Genomic DNA, 21912 nt, shown 5'->3' with positions numbered 1-21912 from the left:
CAATTTATAATCTTGCAGGCCAGGAGTGTACATGAAGTTTATACTCGTGCCTTAAGAAGTGTCATCTTCCTTCAAGGATAGTACTTCTTTAAGAACTTGTGTTGATAAGACCAATTTTTACACCGTCTGCATCGACAAGCTTGTAAGCACCATTTGAATATGCCTCTTGTACGACATATAGTCCATCTCACTTCGGGTTGAATTTTTTCCTAGACTTACAAGAAGTAATAATGGGTCTTCTCACTACAAGGACTTGATCTCCAACTTGGAAACACCTTAAGCGAACCTTTCTATTGAAAGAATGAGATAGTCGGGCTTGATAACATTCAAAATTTTATTGAGCCTCCAGCCTCTTCTCATCAAGAGCTTCTAACTCTGCAAGACGCAACTTAGCATTTTCTTCATCGATGAACCTTTCTTGAATAGCCAGTCTCAAAGAAGGTATTTGACGCTCAAGTGGTAGGACTGCTTCAACTCCAAAAGCAAGTAAGTATGAGGTTGCTTATGTGGGTGTGCAGTAAGTTGTCCTATATGCCCATAGATCTTCTTCCATTCGTTCATGCCAATCTCGCTTGTACTTAGAGACAACTTTCTTTAATAGATTGCATAAAGTCTTATTAAACGCTTCGGTTTGACAATTGACGGCAACATGGTACATAAAAGACTTGCACTGCTTGAAGCCAAAGAGATCACAAATCTTGTTCATCAACTTGTTATTGAATGGCTTGCCATTGTCGGTTATTATATATATTAAGGGATTCCAAAGCGGTAGATGATATTCACTCAGATGAAGTTTGCAACATTTTCTTTCTTTACTTACTTAAGAGCAACAACTTCAGCCCACTTTGAGAAGTAATTTGTCGCGGCCAAGATGTATAAGTGTCCACCAGAAAATTTTGGTAGTGGACCAACAACATCCATTCCCCAAACATTGAATGGCCAAGATGCTACAGTTGGATGCAGTACCTCTGGAGGTTGATGTATGAAATTTGCATGGAATCAACAAGCTTTGCATCTTCTAGTATAGTCCAAGCAATCTATCATCATCGTTGGCCAATAATATCCTATCCTTTTAATGTGAAAATGGAGCTTCGGTCCAGATTGATGTGATCCACAAACTCCCGAGTGCGTTTTTTACAAAGCTTGAATTGCTTCTTCCTCCCCCAAACACCGTAAAAGTACTTTTTCAAATGATATTCTATACAGTGTGTCTTTGTAGTAAAGGAAACGAGGTGCACAACGACGAATGTTAGTCTTTCTCCTTGGATCTTTTGGAAGTATCCCATAACATAAGTAATCAATGATAGGTTGTTGCCAATCTTCTTTTACAGCTTTAGACATGGCAACGAGGTATTCAACCTTGTTTTCTACATCCTCATCTGAGGCGGTACTACCCATTCTTGGTGGATAGTAACTCGCGTCTGATTTGGAAGAGTTAGGGTTGAGGCCAAAATAGCTAAGGCATCAACTTGCTTATTTTCTCTCCTTGGTAAATATTGGAGGGTTACCTCTCCAAGCCACCCTATCAACTTCTGTGCATAATTATGATATGGTCGTAGCTCGGGCTTCCTGACTTTATAGCTTCCCAAAAGCTGCTTGATCACCAGTTGGGAGTCACCAAAGACTTGTAATTGCAGTTGTTTCATATCAACTGCTATCTCAAGTCCAAGTATTAAAGCTTGATATTTAGCAACATTATTAGACCAATGATTTATTAGGGTAAAAGAGTATGGGATGACCTCTTCTTGTAGAGTGACGAACACCACACCGGCACCAGCTCCATCTAGATGTGCGGCACCAGCTCCATCTCGATGTGCGGCACCATCAAAGTACATCTTTCATGGAGGTCTAGCTTTAATAACCATTGCATCTTCATCAAGAAGTTCATCACTCAATTCCCAATCATTAGGTATTGGCTGGTCTGCCAAGAAGTCAGCTAGTGCTTGTCCCTTTACAGCCTTTTGGGGAACGTACACAATCTCAAACTGCTGAAATTGAAGGTACCATCTTGCAAGTCGATCACGAAGGTCTGGTTTTGACATTACAAACTTGATGGGATTTTCCCTAAACATAAGACGGATAAAATGAGCTTTAAAGTAGTGTTTCATCTTTTGAATTGAGAAGGCCAATGCCAAACATAACTTTTCAATTGGAGAATACTTTAGCTTATTCGGCGTCATCATTCTGCTCAATAGTAAGGAGAGTTTTCTTTGCCTTTACTATTTTCTTGAGCTAGTAGTGCTCCAACTGACCTCTCCTGTGCCGCGATGTAGAGTACTAATGGTTTCCCAGATATGGTTGCCGCAAGAACTGGTGGCTTCATTAAGTATGATTTGATACTCTCAAAGGCATTACTACAAGCTTGGTCCCATTCGAAAGGAGTGTAATTCTTCATGAGATGACTAAATGGTTGACATTTTCCAGCCAGGTTTGAGATAAACCTCCTTAAATATGCTAGCCTTCCTTGAAGGCTTTTTAACTCATAAATATTTCAAGGCTCGGGCATCTTTGAAATTGCATCGGCCTTGGCTTGATCAATTTCAATTCCTCGGTATCGCACGATGAAGCCAATAAATTTTTCTGAAGTAACTCCAAAGTCACACTTTAATGGATTTATCCTAAGTTGATATCTTTAAAGTAACTCGAACACCATTCTTAGGTTTGTTAAGTGGTTGTCTCTCTTTCTTGACTTCACCACTAGATCATCCACGTAACATTCAACATTTTTATGGAGCAACCATCAAAGATATTTTGCATAGCCCTTTGATAAGTGACGCCAGTGTTTTTCAAACCAAAAGACATCACCTTGTATCGATAAATACCTTTGGGCGTATGAAATGCAGTTAGTTCTTCATCTTTTGGTTCCATGTAGATTTGATTGTAGCCGGATAAACTATCCATTAAAGACATTTCCTCATAACCAGTGATGGCATCAATCATCAATTCTGGTATGGGAATTGGAAAGTCATCCTTAGGGCAGGCATTGTTGAGATCTCGAAAGTCAATACAAACTCAAATTTGGTCATTCTTCTTCTGTACTAGAACAATACTTGAAATCCACATGGGATATTTGACTTCATGAATAAAGCCAGCTTTAATGAGTTTATTAACTTCATTTTCGATCAATGGAACCAATTCTGGCCTAAAACGCCTTTGGGCTTGCTTAACAGATGAGCACCATTCTTGACCGCCAACTGATGGACTGCTACTTTTGGATCTAAGCCAGGTACTTCCTTATAGATCAAAGCGAAGACATCCATATACTCTTTGAGTATATCCATATACGTGATTTCTTCCTTCATCTCTAGAAAAACACTCAGTTAAGTTGGTCTTGGGTCTTCATAGTTTCCAAGATTAACTTTTTTCAAGGGATCTATTGTGGCCTTTACTCCTTCTTCAAGTTGCAACGAAGCATCTCCAACATATTCTTCCTTTTTAGGATTATCGTCGTTGACGGATATATGATAACACCATAAAGTATTTTCTATCTCTTCATCAACCTTCATTTGAGACGAGATATCTTTCTCATTCTGGGTTATAACATGATATGAGGAGCCAACACTCTCTTTATCTTTCTCACGTTGCTTGGTATAAACCACAGTATGAGCCTTTGATTTTAGCACCTCTTTGCATAAAACCACCAGTTCCGTCTGCTGCCTTATTCTAGAAAGAATCAAACTTTGGAAATCTTTCTAAATTTTAGGCGAGGAGTGTATTGTCGTACTTTGATGACTTCTCCGACGCTTGTTACTTCTCTTCTTATTTATAGGACCCAACCTCTCGAACACAGAAGTTCTTGCAGTTGATTATCCAAGTCGGTCAAAGACAGAAGGGCTTTTGTTGGATGCGGTAGACTCCTCTTCTACAGTGATATAGTTACTAACCGCCCTTCTTATAGAGATGTGAATTGAAGATGGCTGTGTGTATCCTAGGCCTTCACATGCCTGCTTTTTTGTACCTTCCAACGGAAGTTTACCCAACCTTGATAGTTAATTAGGATTACATCTAGCCTTTATAAATAACTTATATGCATTTGGATCGAAGCCCTCTTTTGTACGCTTCGTAGGGAGTGTCATATCTTGTGGATGATTTTGAGCCATAGCTTCTCCAAGTAGCCTTGTGGATGGATTTATCGCGTCAATCTTCCTAATATGTAAAGTTATCCCCTTTAGCACATTATCTTGGAAATCAGATGAGTGATTTTTCTCTTTCTTTACCTTTGGATGTAGGAAAGAACACGAGTTACCTTTTTTTTGTAGGTGCGATGCTTTCTTTATTCGGAGTGAAGATGGGCTTCTTGGTAGCGAATTTTTTTACAGTCACCACGAAATTCTTAGGTGCAAGATCATCACACTTGGTCTTGGTGAAATCTTCAACCCTTTTCTCATTCACAACATAATTTTTTAAGTAGAATTTTGCATCGACAAAATATGACTCAACTTTAATGAATGGCTTGTCATCGACAACTATCTTTCTTTCTACTCTGACTTTGAAGTATTTCAAGCATTGATAGTAAGAGGATGATATAATTTTGTTTCCGTGCACCCAAGGCCTACCAAGAAATATATTATATGAAGTTTTGGCATCGATCACATATATCAATGCATTTGATTGAAAATCATCCATACGAATCCCCAACTTGATAGATCCCATGGCCCTCTGGTCCACTTGGTTGAAGCCTTGGATCATTATATAGCTTTTAGCCAGTTTGCTAGCAGCGATTCCAAGTTCCTTCATTATGCGGATAGGCAGGATGTTGACTCCAGATACCTCATCTATCAAGAGTCTATTGATCTTCTTTCCTAGAATTTGACCCACCATGCATAAGGGACGGTTATGTAGGGCCTCGCCAAGCAGAAAATCATTATTTATGAATGTGATTTTTGTATCACATATATGTGCCTCTTGGCCAAGAGGTTCAACAAGCGGTTCAGAGGATGAAGGAACTTCTATGGGTATATTTTCACCTTTTGTCCCCTCTTTGGCAGTATTAAAACAAGATACCTTAAGTTTGACTTGGGCAGTCTTTACACGAAACCAACTCGGTAAGAATTCCTCTAAAGTCACCGAACGCCGAGGTTTTTGGTGGTGAAGCTCCGTCACCCTCATCTTCTTTGAAAGTTCAACAAGCTTTTATTTCTTTGGTTTCTTCACCATTCTCCTTCTGGTTGGCTGCTCGGATGACTCCTTTCGCAGACTCGTCCTCTTGTGTCTGCGCCTGGTCACCAAAGTCCAACCTTCATCATTACCTTCGTTAATTAAAGACCTGTCAGGATCTAATATTTTCTTATTATGCTCTTCGACACATATTTAGGCTGGATTGAGTGAGCCAAATATGATGGAGATTTGATGAGGACTGGCCGTCTCATTATCGAAGAAGATCTTCTTTTCTTTTACCAGTTGCATGACTTTATCTTTAAAGACAAAGCACTTTTTCAGAGGGTGACTTATGAGCCTATGATATTTATAATAATTAGGGTCATTGGTCCTCCCAGATTCGTTGGGCCACTTCATCTCTGGGAGTTCAATGATCTTATACTCAAGGAGTTCATCGAAAATCTAAGCAACATCAGAATCAAGAAAGGGATATTTCTTTTCTTGTATCTCCTTTTAAAGTTTTCTGATTCGGACGTGCTCCAGAAGTCATCTTTACACTTTGATTCTTGCTCACCTTTGTGGTGACCTTCACAGGAGACACATCAACATTCATGAACTCCTTGTTATCATTTTTGGGGACAAACTTGCCCCATCTTTTGGGTTCCTGCTTATCCTTTCCCTTTGAGGGTCATGGATAGGCACTGTTCCCTTTCCAATAGAAGACATGATCAACTCCATGTCGTGAGCAGGGGTAGCTAAATCTTCAAAGGATTTTGGTTTAGTGCCTTGTAAGATGTAGAGAAGCTCCCAGTGCATTCCTTGGACACACATCTCTATCGCAGAAGCTTCGCTGATCCTATCTTTGCAGTTTAGGCTAGCATTTCTCGATCGATTGATGAAGTTAATAATTGGTTTGTCCTTTTTTTTTGTCGAGTATTTGTGAGCTCTACTATGCTCACTGTACGTCTTGTGCTAAAAAAAGTTATTTAGGAACTCGTGCTCCAATTGCTCCCAACTATCGATGGAATTAGGCTCAAGGTCCGTATACCAGTCAAAACTCTTTGACAAGATAGTCACCGTAAGTTCCAGCATTGTTACATATCTCAACAAAATATGCGACATGTTATTTTGGGTTTCCCTTTGCCCTTAAATTATTGAAATTTAAGGGGGTGGTAGCCGACAGACATTTTAAGGCTATATATCCTTGCAGTGTAGGGCTTGGCATATGCAAGGGAAGATTTGGTGACAACATCATATTTATCTTTGAGGGTCCTTTCAATTTATTCCCTCAATTGTCCAGTCGGGATCATTCCCTCAGAAGAAACTTGCACCTCTTTAGTCGGTGGTATTTGTTTCAAAGGATTTTCCATCTCATGAACCTCTAGAGATTTTCTAGGTGCATGGCTAGACTCCCCGTCTATCAGACCTTCCACCCTATCAACTATCTTATCAATTCGAGCATCTTAATTCTGAACATATTTGGTCAGGCCCTCAATTGTTTTTGCTAGATTCGTAAGCTGCTCCTCCATAGACAAGACATCAGTCACTATCACTTGCATAATCACTGGAAATGTTGGAGAGTAGCATGGGTTATCGCACAAGTTGATCTTTGACGTGTTCAACTTATGTGGTGTAGTCAAAGATGATGAGTTGCTTAAACAACCATCGCTCTTTGCGCCAGAGTATTTGGAATCGAAATGGTCAAGTAGAGCTAGAGTCTTCTTAAGCAATTTCGCTACACTGCTTCCTCTTTCCGAAGCACTTGCATTGGACTTCTTTCCTTTAGGGTTTGAAGATCCAAAAATAACAGTTGGTTCGGGCGATACTGGATATGTTTGTTGTCCTAGAAAGCCTGCCTTACTCCTTGTGACAGCTCCTAAGCTTCCGAAAGTAACACCAGGGATGCTTTCTACTTCAGCAGACAACTTTGAGTCAGCAGCCTTGGAAATAGTTGATTGAGAGTTGACCTTCTTGGAAGTCATTTTAGTGTTGTTGAAATTTGTAGTTGGAAAAGTTGAGAAGAGAGTTAGAGATTGTCCTACTGGGCGTGCCAGAATTTGTTTAACGATAAAATTCTCGAGATCGAAAAATAAATAATTCGAGATGAGAAAAATATTACAACAATCAATTTAGTTATTTCAATATGTGAGTGTTACAATCTCCATAATCCTCTGATTCACCTTTTCAAATATAAATTCAAGGGCTTTGAACTTGATCTTGAATTTAAGCTTGATTTGAGGGATTTGATCTTGACTTGTGCTTGAATTCAAGGGTTTTTGAGCTTGTTCTTAAATATTGCGGACTTGATCTTGAATCTTGATGAACTTGATTTGAATGCTTAAGCTTTGTAGAGAAATTGCGGCGTTTGATCCACGAGCTTTCTCTTGCTTCTTGTTGGAGTTCTGGGGGGTTCCTTTTCTATATTATGAGACCCTTATTTATAGTAGTAGGAAAGGAAGAGTCATGATGAATATGAACTTTCTTTGACCAATCAGATTTAAGTGATGTGGTGCCTTTTTATGGGCTTTTATTTCATGGGGCTGCTGCATCATTTTGACATGTGGCATGGTCCTATTGGCTTCTTCACTTGACTTGACATGCCACATCATTTGACACGTGACGCTTATTTGGGGTTCTAGAATATGACAATATCTTGGGCTTATTAAAGTGGGTTCATCATTTATAGCCCAAATCAATAGGCTAGCCCAATAAAAATTGAACTTTAATTAAACCCATATATGTTTGGAATTAAATAATTAATCCAATTATATTAATTCACAATATTTATTTGGGACTAATATATTTTGAATTTAATAAAATTGCATCGCCCACAGATGTAACTAAAATTTTGATAAATAGTAACTAAACTTTTGATAAATAATGAATTAAAGGAATATTTAAATATAAAAAATTAAGTAAATTAAATTTTAAATTACCACTGTTTATTTTGAAATAAGCAAGAACATAAATGTCAAAATACAAGACAAAACAATAAGATACACTAGAAAAAAATGTAAAGATGGGGTAGTGAGGGTAATATTTTGAACTAGTTTTGAGAATATAACGTAGTAATTAAATAATATATATGTTACTATCTATAAATTAAATTGAAAATATGTGACTAATAGACAATTTTTTTTTCAAAAAACACACATGTAAATAAAATTAATATATCTATTTCATATTAATCAAAAGTCCAATAAATAACTACATTAAATCAAGTGATAAGCTATTAAAAATTAATATTAAAAAGTTAATAAATTTAAATAGTGAACAACATGATAAATAAAATATAAAAATTTATAATATTTTATTATTTATTATCACTATATGTGTATAGCTTTGGCTATTGAATTGTGGGGAAAGAGGGGGGGGGGGAGGGGAGGGGAGAGTGATTGGGTGGGGGTTGTTTTATTGAGGAATAATATGATAATTGAATTTTATTTATTTATTTTATTAAGGAACAATATGATCGAACATCTCAATTCAAAAAGATTAAAAATAATATTTCTATTCGCACATTACACGGACACGTATACTGGTCCATATAGAGGAAAGGAAAATGAAAAATAAAGAATCAGGGAAACGAAAAAAATATAAAAAATAATTACTAGAAAGGGAAATAAGGATTCTACATCCAGAGTTAACGAAAAAATGAAGTTTAAATTAAAAATAAAAATCATTTAGTTTAATCCATACATATATCGGCGGAAAGAATTACTGTCAAATACTTAATTTTAGGGTTTTTAGTTATTGGGTCATACAATGAGACGCACACAATGGAGATAATTTCGATTCTTCCCATATTGAGCAGACAATTCGCTGGTTGTTACAGAAGTTTGTTTTGTATGGTTCTCAACATTCATTCAAACAATCACTTTGAAGAAAAATTACTTGGAGGGAAAGAGAAGTGTTAAGAAGAATCAAAGAGGGAGCTTTGACATGTGATGAATGTTTTCTAAATTGAGACTATTGAAAAGGGAAATATGTGGCTCCCACATAATAAGGGAAGCCCTGGAAACAGAAGGGGCAATGGGAATGGAGTAGTTGCACTTGCTATCGACAAAGATAAAGGAAGCCAATATGCCATCAAATGGGCCACCGACAATTTGGTTAACAGAGGCCAAACTATTGTCCTTATTCATGTTGTCACCAAGCCTATTTCTTCACAATGTACGCATCTCTCTTCTCTCTCTATACGTATATGTTTCCCTTAAATCAATTCTTCTTTGTGTGGATGGGTTGCTGTATCTATATGTTTGAAATGAGCTAGATGGTGAATAAATTAATTATTTCGTGCAATTTCACAAGCGGAAAAAGGGAATTGAGATTTGAGTTTTTTTTGGGAATCATTCAAGTTCATGTTCATTTCATAAATGTCTTAATTTTAACAGAAATTATTTTTGTTCATGTACTTCGTGGATGAATTTTCTTTTTTGGTAGAAGTCGATGACCTTTTTTTTTTTTTTCTTTTTTGGTTTCCACCCGGTATCCGGTACCCGGAGGCCGACTAATTCGGATCGCGCGTTGCAGACTCATTAAGGTGGCAGCGCTCCCAACATAGTTTTCTCCATACCCAGAATCGAACTCTCGACCTCTAGTTAAGGATGGGTGGAGCAGCCCAACCCATGTTGGTGATAACCTTTTTCATTGATCAAACATACAACAACAAACAAACCAGTGTATTTCTACAAAGTAGAGTCTGTGGAGGGAAACGCAGCCCATCCACTGCACCACAACCCATGTTGGTGATGACCTTTTTCATTGATCAAACATACAACAACAAACAAACTAGTGTATTTTCACAAAGTGGGGTCTGTGGAGGGAAAAATGTATGCAGTCTATACCGCTACCTCCGAAAAAGTAGAGAGGCTGTTTCCGATAGTTATCAAACATGATCGTTATTTTTTTGATAATATGATTCATTATAAATAAACAGGCTCGCATCACTGCTCGCACTTTGTAGTTTAGGATGGCTTGTTTAACTTGTGGAATAGTTGATTCTAATCATGTTTTTATTGAAAAAGAAAGTCAAATTAAAATTTGCAAACCACTTAATTGAATTTCGAATTTATTGTTTGACTACTGTTTTCAAATGACCTCGTGGGGAGCAGAAATACCATGCAAATCAAAATCGAGTTAATAACTCAAATGGTCACTGAACTTGCAACTTTTTTCTCAGAAAGTCACTGAACTTTATTTCTTACTCCAAAAGTCACTCAACCTAGGATTGTTTTCTCAGAAAGTCACTCAACTTTGATTTTCACTTCAAAAGTCACTTAAATATGAATATTTTACTTATAAAGTCACTCAACCTATTTAATTATTTATTTTAATTAAAATTTGCTAATTTAAAATTTTATTTAAAACCAAAATTCTAAAAAAACTTAAAAAATATTTGAACCATATTTATTATATATTCTCATGTTTACTTTATATTTAACCCTCTGAAATTTTAAAATATCCTAAATAGTTTATATCAATTCACTTATAATGTTAATATTAATTTGTAAGATTTTTCAAATCATATTCATTTAGTTGATTAGATTTAATTAACTTTCAACGTGATACTTATTTACGAAATTGATTTTCAATCATAATGCAATTTTTTATATTACCACTTGTATAATATACATATGCATCAAATAAATACAATGAATTCTATTCCTAATAAGTTGATAAAAGGGATCGTTATAAATTTTAAACTAAAATGATATGATATAAAACATTACCAAATGTTATTAAACATCTGTACACTATAATATATACACTGCAACAAATTAAAATTACCCGCAAAAATTATACAATCAAATGAGTGTGGTTTTAGGATATTAATTGATGATCTGTATGATTATATACACTTTATAGTATAGAGTAATCGTTAGACAAGAAAATAGTAGTAAAATCAAAATTCTAAGAAATAAAAAAGATATTCAATCAAACCATTTAAATAAATTTTGGATATGGCCGGATCACTAAATTGATTGTTTAATGAAAATCTTTTTTATTTCTTAAAATTTTTGTTTTAAATAAAAATTACATGATAACATAATTTAATGAGAAAAATTAATTAAATAGCTTGAGTGACTTTCTGAGAAAAGGATTCATAATTGAGTGACTTTTGAAATAAAAATTAAAATTGAGTGACTTTTTGAGAAAATAACTCATAGTTGAGTGACTTTCTCAGAGAAAAATCATAATTTGAGTGACCATCTGAGTTATTAACTCAATCAAAATCCATACTATAGATATTTTCCCTTGGGTTACAAATTTGTAATTAGGAATTTTTAGGAAATTAAGAAAGATTCAAATTAAATTTTGAATCCACATATGTTAAGTTTTTTCTTACAGATGCAGCAGAACAATCATGGAGTATTAGTTAAGTTGGCTTATTTTAAATTGCTTGTCTTTTACAGAAACGAATATAGTTCCTCAATAGGCAATGCTAGGGAATAATCTCTGCTTTTCTTTCGTTTAGTTTACTTGGTACATCATTGGTACACATTATTCAAGTCCAAATTCCTAATGATGTTAGCTGACAAACATCAATCGAATTTCAATATGCAGATGGAAACTGTGGTGGTGTTCACGTCGTAGATGGAAATTTATCAGCACACGGACAAAACCTTGAGAAACAAACCAAAGAATTATTTCTTACTTTCCATTGCTTTTGTACACGTAAAGATGTAAGCATTTTCTCAACTATTATCAGTGAGAACTAATGATATACATATTATTCATGGGGTAAGCTTAATGTGTTTTTTGTTTTGAACAGATTCGTTGCTTGGATATTATACTTGAAGACTCAGATGTACCAAAAGCACTGACAGAATATGTATCTAGTGCTGCCATCCAGAGCTTGGTTCTTGGAGCATCTAGGCATGGCTTTATCAGGTCAGATCTTTTAAGATTAACGTATCAAGTGCCAATGTGTTCCCCTCTCCTTTCCAACGTGACAGAAGAAATGGTTCGACTTATTAATACAGCTATAAAATTTGATATACAGCCAGATTTTTCTACAATGGCGGTGTTTGAATAATATATATTTTGTATAGTAAGATGCTTTTGTATATTTATACTAACATTTAATATTTAGATCTCATTTAGTTATTTTGAGTTACTGGGTTTATGTTCAAAATTCGGTTTTAAATCTGTCTTAGTGAATTTCTAATTAGGGTAGAAGGTTAGTCTGAGTTTAGGATTTTGTATCTTTTGGTGTGTTACTTGGAGTATCTTGTTTATGGTATTATTGAATATGCTAATTTCTACTGTATCTTGTTCTTTTACTATTCATACTATTACTATTCCTTATCTTAGATTGTTTTATTTTGAGCCGGGGTTCTTTCGGAAACAACCTCTTTACCTCACATTTGAGTTAGTGATATGGGCTGCGTACACTTACACTCCCCAGACCCCACTTGGTGGGAATATACTGTATATATATATACCTCTTGTCCATACCACTACCTCCGGAACTAAAATAGTAAATAAATTATTATAGATATTATGTTATGGCATATCACTACCTTGAAATCTATTTCACTTTGACGATAATGTGAATCCTTGTACTCAATCGCTTTTCAAAATTACATGGTCACTTTCAAACACTTGCACTTGTGGCTAAAAATCTAGAGTTTTCATAAATCGATTGCCCCCAAAAAAAAAAGATGAGTAGAATTTTTGCGTATTGACAAGAGGTATATATATATATACAACAACAGACGTAGTATATTCCCACAAAGTGAGGTCTGGGGAGGGTAAAATGTACGCAGTCCATACCACTACCTCCGAGGAAGTAGAGAGGCTGTATATATATATATATATACACACATATATATACATACATATATAGGTAAGATGACAACGTTTGATGGTAAAGGCCAAGATCAGAAATGGTTAAAAGTTAATTGTATTGATTAACTTGTAACATCAGGAAAATAATTGTTGTAGTTTAGTTTTGAGTAATAAGCTTTGAATGATTCTTTACTTCTGGGGAATGACATGAACATTAATCCAATAAGCATGTATTTGGACATATTCCAGGTAAGCATACAATATCAAAAACAATTTTTGCATATTCCAGGTAAGCTTACAATATCAAAAACAGTTTTTGCAAATTTGGATTTGGTCACATGAATATCTCGCATGTAGGGGAAATCAATCCATTTTTCCTAGCAACCCTATTTCTCATGTACTATTTCTCATGTACGGGAGACCACTCCCTTTTACTTGTTAATCCCAATAAAAGACAATTCAATATAAGGTAAAAAGTATATCTCGTTAATCATTGGGATATACTTTGTCGTTCAAATAAGATGAAGAATAATAATGAGACTGGCTCAAAGAAAAACTATTAACAGTTTTTTTAATTTTATTCCTAATATTACATCTGCGTCTCCAAGGTATTTCACTAAATTCAATAAGCAAAAAGTTTTTAGTCTCATCAACAACATTCACATTAAGACCAAAAATTAACATGACATCCACATATAACATATAATCACACAATTTGATCCTATCATTTTGTAATAAACACATTGATAAAGAAATGAACCTTGGGCCTAACTCAACCTCAAAAGCTAGCTCATGAGGGGAGGATTGCCCAAGACCATATAAGGAGACCAAGGACCCTTTAACCCACCGATGTGGGACTCCAACACCCCTCGCACGCCCAGGACTGGACATCTGGAGTGTGGACAATATAAGACGGGGGGCCCAACATCGGAAACAATGAACTGGGTGAGCCTGACTTTGATACCATGATAAAGAAATGAACCTTGGGCGTAACTCAACCTCAAAAGCTAGCTTATGAGGGGAGGATTGCCCAAGACCATATAAAGAGACCAAGGACCCTTTAACCCACCGATGTGGGACTCCAACACACATTTGTTAGATGAATTACTAATAAATCATTGTCCACTAATATGCCATAAACTTTTCATACTGCTACTTAGGTGTTTGCTTTAGGTTATACAAGGATTTTCTCAATTTGCAGACTTTATTCTTCTGTCCTGAGATTATAAATTTCTCAAGTCATATATAACTTTTCATATAAGTCACTATTTAGAAATTTCATTGCGATGTTCATCTGATGTAGAACTAAACCCAAATCATGGTTTAGGCAACAAGAATTCCAATAGTCGCTATTTTGGTCATAAAAGAGTAATAGCAAAGTAATCTAACAATTTTTATCTCTAATCATAAGTCCAGCCTTATATTTATTAATTTGAACCATCAGTTTTAATTCTTTTATAATATCCACTTGCTATTTATAGATTTACAGCCTTGAGGCAAATCATACAAGTCCCGAGTGTGATTATAGAAATTCTAAAGTCTAATTCACTTTTAGTGACCTCTTTCTAAATCAATATCTATTGAGCCCATTACTTCATCGATCATAGGAGCTTCTTTCATTAACTAGACAAACTTCATCATTTTAAAACATCAATGTCAAAGTTCTCAAAGTTCTCAGTAAAAAAAAAAAAAAAAAAGAGTGATAAAATTAGGATAAAGGCTATTCTCAGTTCTTGTCTTTTTACTTCTTCTAAATTTAATTTCATGTTCATTATCTATAACATTTGAAGAAGACTTGGCAGATTTCAAGAATACAATTAGCAAAACATAATTTCAAACATGCCAAGAAAGCTTTCAAACCTGTTACTTGAGAAGGACAGATTTTCTTGAACATGAAATCATGTTTGAATTATCTACGAGTAAAAAGTTTGAAAGTTTTCTTGGCATGTTTTGCTTCTACATACACAAGACACTTAGAAAAATCATTAATTTCTTTTTGCAGTGATAAATCCATTGTTCTTGGAAGGGGAGCCTTGGAATAACTGGTAAAGTTGCTGCCATGTGACCAGGAGGTCATGAGTTCAAGCCTTGGAAACAGCCTCTGGCAGAAATGTAAGGTAAGGCTGCGTACGATACACCCTTGTGGTGGGGCCCTTCCCCGGACACCGCGCATAGCGGTAGCTTTAGTGTACCGGGCTGCCCTTTAAATCTATTGTTCTTAGTCTTTTAATAGAAGCAATATTAACATAATCTAGTCTAATATATCACAAATTAATAAACCCAATCATATAAGCATAACTGAAAACACTCACATTATTGACAATCTTTTGAACAATGTTTAGTAAAAATAAACATCTACTAAGATATCGGTTTCCAACAAAGTCTTTTCCACTAGAAATAATTATTTTATCAGCTTCTAAAATATGTTTAAGGCTCACTTTATTGCGAAGTTCCCTAGAAACTAAGTTTCTTAGAAGGGTGAGAACAAATAGAACATTCTTCAAGACTAAATATTATTTAAAAGTTAATTTACGCAGAATTTTTCTTTTCTCATAAATCCAATAGTAGTAGAGTTACCCGCATAAACACACTTGCCATCGATAGACTCCTCAAAGTTATGGAACAACTCCTTATTAGGCAAAATGCCTTAAACTTGTGAAAGCAATTCTTCTTCTACCCATGTTCCTTTTTGAGGATTTTCTTGTACTTACCTTTGAACGTGTCTTTCCAAACAGTAGTAGAAGATTTCACATAATTAGCTTATAAGAATTAAGAGAAAGAACTTCCAGAATTAAGAGAAAGAACTTCCATCATGTGAGCAGGCGTTCTTGGAGAGTCAAGTTGATCCCTTTTCTTATGCTAAAGACATTTCTACTGGGTGCAAGACTACAAAGATACTTTTATCTTTCACTTTGGACAAAGAACATATAGAAAAGGACCCACAATTTTTCTTTTTTAATTTGCATTCTCATTTCAGTAATTAAAATGCCAACAAAATGTTTATGATTGCTCATAATCCTAAAGTGATCCGCGCACCTTAGATCAGTAAAGTTGATACCTAGCACTTACATGTTTCTTGTAAACAACAACAACAACAACAAACCCAGTGTATTCCCACCTAGTGGGGTCTGGGGGGGTAAGATGTACGCAGTCCATACCTCTACCTCTGATGAAGTAGAAAGGCTGTTTCCGATAGACCCCCGGCTCAAGGCACGAGATACCACACCAACACATAGTGCAGCACAGAAGCAGATTACATAACATAAATACGGCACCATGTTTCTTGTAAACAAGAATTTGATAATTCAATCTGTGGCATTCAAAGTCTGGAAATAGTCCTAGCTCGGTCAAGGATCTGATATAAATACTAACGCAATTATATGCCACAGACGGTTGAAGGTTACAGATATACCCAGTACTGTATCAAAGGGAGCACCAGATTTCTGCACTGTTTACGTCATCTCAAAGTCAAAGATCTCTTCTGTGAAAAATGCTTCTCGCCCAGCACCTATGGCATCACCACTTTATAAACAAATACAGCAATTGGAAGACCATGTTAATAGTAGTGGTTTTACCCCTACTGCACGTAGCAGGGGCATCCATAGTATGAGATGTTCTTTTTTGCCATACAATGACTCTCTTAATGCCAAGACATATTTCTTTAACTTACCTGGTCAACTCCATGTGCAGGTGGATCAGTCGTGGACAGGTCGCAACGGCGGTCATTCATGACTGATGAGAGTAAAAAAGTGGGGTAAGTTCCAAGAAAGATCTGCTATCCTTTCAGATTGTGTTTGTATTCCAAGTCGAAACTTATCTTTAATCATCGAGTTAATGAATTATCTGACTCCGCAATTTGTGGAAAACAAAGGATCTTTATTATTTCACCTGGCTGAACATGTTTTTGGTTAATGAAGCCCCGTTTGCTACAAAAGAAAAAGATGTCCTGCTCAATAAATAAAAAAAATGTGATGAGATTATATATAAGTTTTGATGATATGTATACATGCTAAACCCAGCAAGTTTTGGAAGCAGGTCACCATTTGATAGACGAAGAGTCATACCTTCAAGGATTTTTTCTGATCTTTCTGAAGCGGATACTGATTTATCATTCGTCAGCTCTGGTAGACCAAGCACAGATCGTACATCGTCCATGATGTATGATGGCATGGACTCTGGTCGTATTTCACAAATATCAACAAGTTCAGATAGTAGCTTTGGCTCAGAGCGCTTGGGAGCTAGGGGTAGTGAGCTCAGTTCCTTCAACGACTTCTCATCGTCCTCATTTGAGACTGTAAGTTTACTCTCTTTGTCTGGAAACGTGATTGACAAGTAATTTCTTCATGAAACACTTAATATCGACAACAAATGTATACTTAAAGCTGGTTTTGATTAGTCTTGGTTCACGTCATGAATCTATATGTGGAGAACACGAGGAGAATAGTAAGTTGAACCTAGGAAGCATGTGCATAGCCATCTAATGATGTTCAATTATGTCAGGAGCTCATACAAAAGCATAATGCGTTTCAATACTACTTTTTACCTAGACAATCTAAGCAGTAAAACAGTTACTCATGGCACAGGTAGAAGTAGGACTTCTACAATTTCAGTAGAGAAGACCATATACTCTAACATCTAATGCTGAATAAAAGAAATACAACAACAACAACAACAACAACAAACCCAGTGTATTCCCACCTAGTGGGATCTGGGGGGGTAAGATGTACGCAGTCCATACCTCTACCTCTGATGAAGTAGAAAGGCTGTTTCCGATAGACCTCCGGCTCAAGGCACGAGATACCACACAAACACATAGTAAAGCACAGAAGCAGATTACATAACATAAATACGGCACCCATAAGTAATATAAAACAGAGGAAAGCACACAGATTCGTAATAAAACATGGAACACGGAACACGGAATCATAACAAGAATAAAACCCCCACCAAGTAATTCCCTACACTAGCGACCCAAACTGGCCCTAATCCTCTGTCGTAATTCGCGTCCTCCAGACCTTCCTATCTAGGGTCATGTCCTCGGTGAGCTGTAACTGTTCCATGTCCCGCCTAATCACCTCACCCCAGTACTTTTTCGGCCTACCCCTACCCCGCCTAAAACCATCCAACGCTAGCCTCTCACACCTACGGACCGGGGCATCCATGCCCCTCCTCTTCACGTGTCCGAACCATCTCAATCGTACTTCCCGCATCTTGCACTCCACTGAAGTCACACCAACCTTCTCCCGGATAGTCTCATTCCGAACTCTATCCCCTCTAGTCAGTCCACACATCCAGCGCAACATCCGCATTTCTGCCACCTTCATTTTTTGGATGTGGGAGTTCTTAACTGGCCAACACTCCGCTCCATACAACAAGGCCGGACGGACTACCACCCTGTAGAATTTGCCTTTAAGCTTGGGCGGCACCTTCTTATCACACAGCACCCCTGACGCGAGTTTCCACTTCATCCATCCCGCCCCAATACGGTGCGAGACATCCTCGTCAATCTCACCGTTACTCTGGATCACGGACCCAAGATACTTGAACTTATCCCTCTTACATACCTCCCGTGCTTCCAGCTTCACTACTACCTCATTCTCCCGCCTCATGTCATTAAACTTGCATTCCACATACTCTGTCTTGCTTCTGCTCACCCTGAACCCTTTAGACTCAAGAGTTTGCCTCCACACCTCTAATTTGTCATTCACACCCCCTCGAGTCTCATTAGCATGGATATAATTCAAATGGCAAAAGCTGCATGCTAGTCTTCAGATTGAGGGATTCTTGTTTAGATTTTGATGTTTTTATTGTTAATGTCACTGATACGTATGTCGTTAGTATTAACATCACTATTGAAAATTCGAAGGACGATGGAGAGGCTGAAATGAGAAGGCTAAAGATGGAGCTCCAGAGGACAATGGACTTGTACAGTACAGCATGCAAGGAAGCACTGACAGCAAAACAGAAGGTGAAAAGAGTCATCTCATACTTTTTAATGGGAAAGGATAGTTTTCTTATATGCTATATGTGTAGTCTGTGGAGCTCAATCTCTGGAGGGTAGAAGAAGAAAAGAGATTGGAGGAGGCTCGTCTTGCAGAGGAAGCTGCTAAGGTAGCAGCAGAGAAGGAGAGAGATAAATGTAAGGTTGCCATGGAAACTGCCGAAGCAGCTCAGAGACTAGCAGAACTTGAAGCAAAAAGAAGGGTAGATGCTGAAATGCAAGCCCATAAAGAAGCAGAGGAGAAGGAGAAAGCAATGATGAACTTAGGTCTTGGTGATTTTAGATATAGGAGGTACAACATTGAAGAAATTGAAGAAGCAACACAATTTTTCTCTGATTCTCTCAAGGTTGGAGAAGGAGGATATGGTCCTGTCTACAAATGTTATCTTGATCATACACCAGTAGCAGTTAAGGTCTTACGTCCAGATGCAGCACAAGGAAGATCTCAATTTCAGCAAGAGGTACGCATATTGAAGTAAAACAAGGCAGGCCCCATAATAATGTTTGGTTCTTAATACTTAATGGATGTTTGAGAAACTAAAAGTGCAGCTTCAAGGGTCTGTTTATACATATCTTCAGGAAAATTATAGTGTTAATTATGATAAGTTATTTTCATATTTTCTCTGTATCTGGTTAACTTAAACACAAAATCTACACAGGTTGAAGTCCTGAGTCGTATGAGGCATCCTAATATGGTACTGCTTCTTGGAGCTTGCCCAGAATATGGTTGTTTGGTATATGAGTACATGGCAAATGGAAGCCTAGAGGAACGTCTCATGCGACGTGCAGATAAACATGCACTCTCATGGCAGCTTAGATTTCGTATTGCAGCAGAGATCGCCACTGGCTTGCTCTTTCTTCACCAGACCAAACCAGAACCTCTGGTGCACCGTGACCTCAAGCCTGGAAACATTCTGCTCGACCATAATTTTGTAACAAAGATTAGTGATGTTGGACTATCAAGGCTTATCCCTCCTTCTACTGCTGAGGAGGTTACACAATACCGGATGACGTCTGCAGCTGGCACCTTCTGCTACATTGATCCAGAGTATCAACAAACAGGCATGCTTGGGGTTAAATCTGATGTTTATTCCTTAGGAATTCTTCTTCTACAATTGATAACAGCGAAGCCAGCAATGGGCATAACTCATTATGTTTCTCGATGCGTTGAGAAGGGAGATCTTAAAGAGGTACTCGATCCTTCTCTTTCTGATTGGCCAATAGAAGAGACCTTGAATTTTGCAAAGCTAGCACTCAATTGTGCAGAACTGAGGCGGAAGGATAGGCCAGACTTGGGCAAAGTCGTCTTGCCCGAGCTTAATCGATTGAGAGCATTGGCCGAAGAAAATATGGGTCACTTGGTGATGGGTGGCAGTGCTTGCCCCTCCCCCAGCCACAGCCAAGCATCTACATCACAGGCAAGTTGGTAATTCTAAGAATGAATAAATTCTTCTATATCATAATTTGGTAATTTATTCTACGAAAATTTATCCCTTGTATTGGTTTTGTAGTTCCTATAGGAATATTTGACAACGTGGCCATCTTATTGTTAAAACTAGTTTGTGAATGACTATATCTAGTAGCGTGTAACATATTTTGCGGAACTAACATTCTTAAGGATAGTTCCTAGTGCTATCTAGCTAGCGATTTGTGACAAAGCATGGAAGTTGTAATACATTATGAGCATGGTTAGCAGGAAATATCAAGTGATCCTCAAGGGCATTCTGGATTAAGCTCAATAAGTATTTCAACTCTGTCTTCTTCATGAGAAAAACAATCAGGTATTTCAATGTTGTATACTGTTGATGCAAGGAAAATTTAAGTGCCAGCATGTTCATTTCCTTGCAATTCTTTTACTGCAAATTGAGGCAAAAGTTGTTAAAATATTCACAAGACAGACGTCCCTCCAAATTTAAAAAGATTAATGAAATTTTGAAAGAAAGTGACTTCGTATTTCATTTGCAAGATTTTTTTCCTTTGGCCTTCCTCAAAATTCTTATATTATATCCTTCTCTTTTGGAGGTGGAACTGACCACTCTTTATGTGCAGGATCAGGGGATGAATAATTGTAGTCAACCAGTACATATATAATTCAGAATAGCAACTGCAGTTGTTTGCTATTCTTCTGTTGTATATAGAAGGATCGAAAGCTCGGGCCTGGATGCCACCGAAGCTTATCTTAGCTTATTGCGACATTGTTGTATATTGTGTTCAATTTTTGTTAGATTCCAAGGGCAGAAAGTTACTAAAACTCAATTGGTTTAGTAGTGATACGTGTAGTTGATTGAGTGGTCAAAGGTAGAGTATCAAATAATATCTGCATTGTAACTTGTAATAGCTTTTTAACCTTATGGTAGCGACAATTTCAGTTCCAAGTGAGCAGTGAGCCCTAGACTTCTGGATAACAGTTCTAGTGGATGTTCACTTTAATTGAGTTCTTGAATAATTTGAATTGTCAACAGGAATTGGCTTAGTAATAGTATACTAGAATCATTGTCTTGTAAATTCCACTTTCCCACTTATCGACCCTGGTGAAAAAAAGGGGGAAGAAGTTGTCCCTTGATATGAAAGTGATTTCTATCCATATTTTCTTCTTATGCTTTATTTTTGGAAACTTTTGCAAATAGCTAATCTGCTTCTCTAACTATGTACATTAATTATTCATATATTATATATATGTCGACTATTTTTAGTTTAAGCCATTGGGTGAGTTGCTATTTAGATTACTTTTTTTTTTTGTTTTTTTTTTCATGTGAAGTCAACAAGATGTATAAATTTAGGGCCAATTACATTGACAATCTGCCTATTTGAATTTTTAAGAAAGGGTGGTTAGTGTTATGGTATCTAACCTCGAGAGCAGGGGTGTGAAAAACCTGAACTGACCGATAAATTGAACCAATAAAAATGTTATTGGTTTATTGTTATTGGATTATTGGGTTAATGGTTTTTTAATGATTTTATCAAAAAAACTTATTAGGTTATTGGTTCGGTTCGATTAGTTCTTATTAGGTTATTGGGTA

The 21912-nt window shown here is 36.7% G+C and overlaps 1 protein-coding gene across 3 annotated transcripts; it reads left to right on the top strand.

The window, feature by feature from the left end:
- The first annotated feature begins 8726 nt into the window (after window positions 1-8726).
- On the top strand, window positions 8727-21476 carry LOC107850746 (U-box domain-containing protein 52). 3 transcript variants are annotated; one of them, XM_016695487.2, is made up of 11 exons: window positions 8728-9270; window positions 11665-11783; window positions 11873-11991; window positions 16281-16495; window positions 16582-16645; window positions 16927-17185; window positions 18758-18859; window positions 18925-19353; window positions 19552-20310; window positions 20589-20673; window positions 20942-21036. In XM_016695487.2, exons 1-10 carry the CDS (start codon window positions 9084-9086, stop codon window positions 20658-20660), a joined length of 2325 nt encoding a protein of 774 aa, XP_016550973.1. In that variant the 5' UTR covers window positions 8728-9083; the 3' UTR covers window positions 20661-20673; window positions 20942-21036. The 3 variants fall into 3 exon arrangements, with proteins under 3 accessions (XP_016550975.1, XP_016550973.1, XP_016550974.1); XM_016695489.2 differs by lacking the exons at window positions 20589-20673; window positions 20942-21036 and having other exon boundaries at window positions 8727-9270; window positions 19552-20082; window positions 20159-20310; XM_016695488.2 differs by lacking the exon at window positions 20589-20673 and having other exon boundaries at window positions 20942-21476.
- Window positions 21477-21912: the final 436 nt, after the last annotated feature.

The sequence above is a fragment of the Capsicum annuum genome, chromosome 12 (genome assembly GCF_002878395.1).
Source record: "Capsicum annuum cultivar UCD-10X-F1 chromosome 12, UCD10Xv1.1, whole genome shotgun sequence".
Classification (NCBI taxonomy): domain Eukaryota; kingdom Viridiplantae; phylum Streptophyta; class Magnoliopsida; order Solanales; family Solanaceae; genus Capsicum; species Capsicum annuum.
Note: the sequence above shows the minus strand (reverse complement) of the source record. Positions and strands in the feature narration are given on the sequence as shown.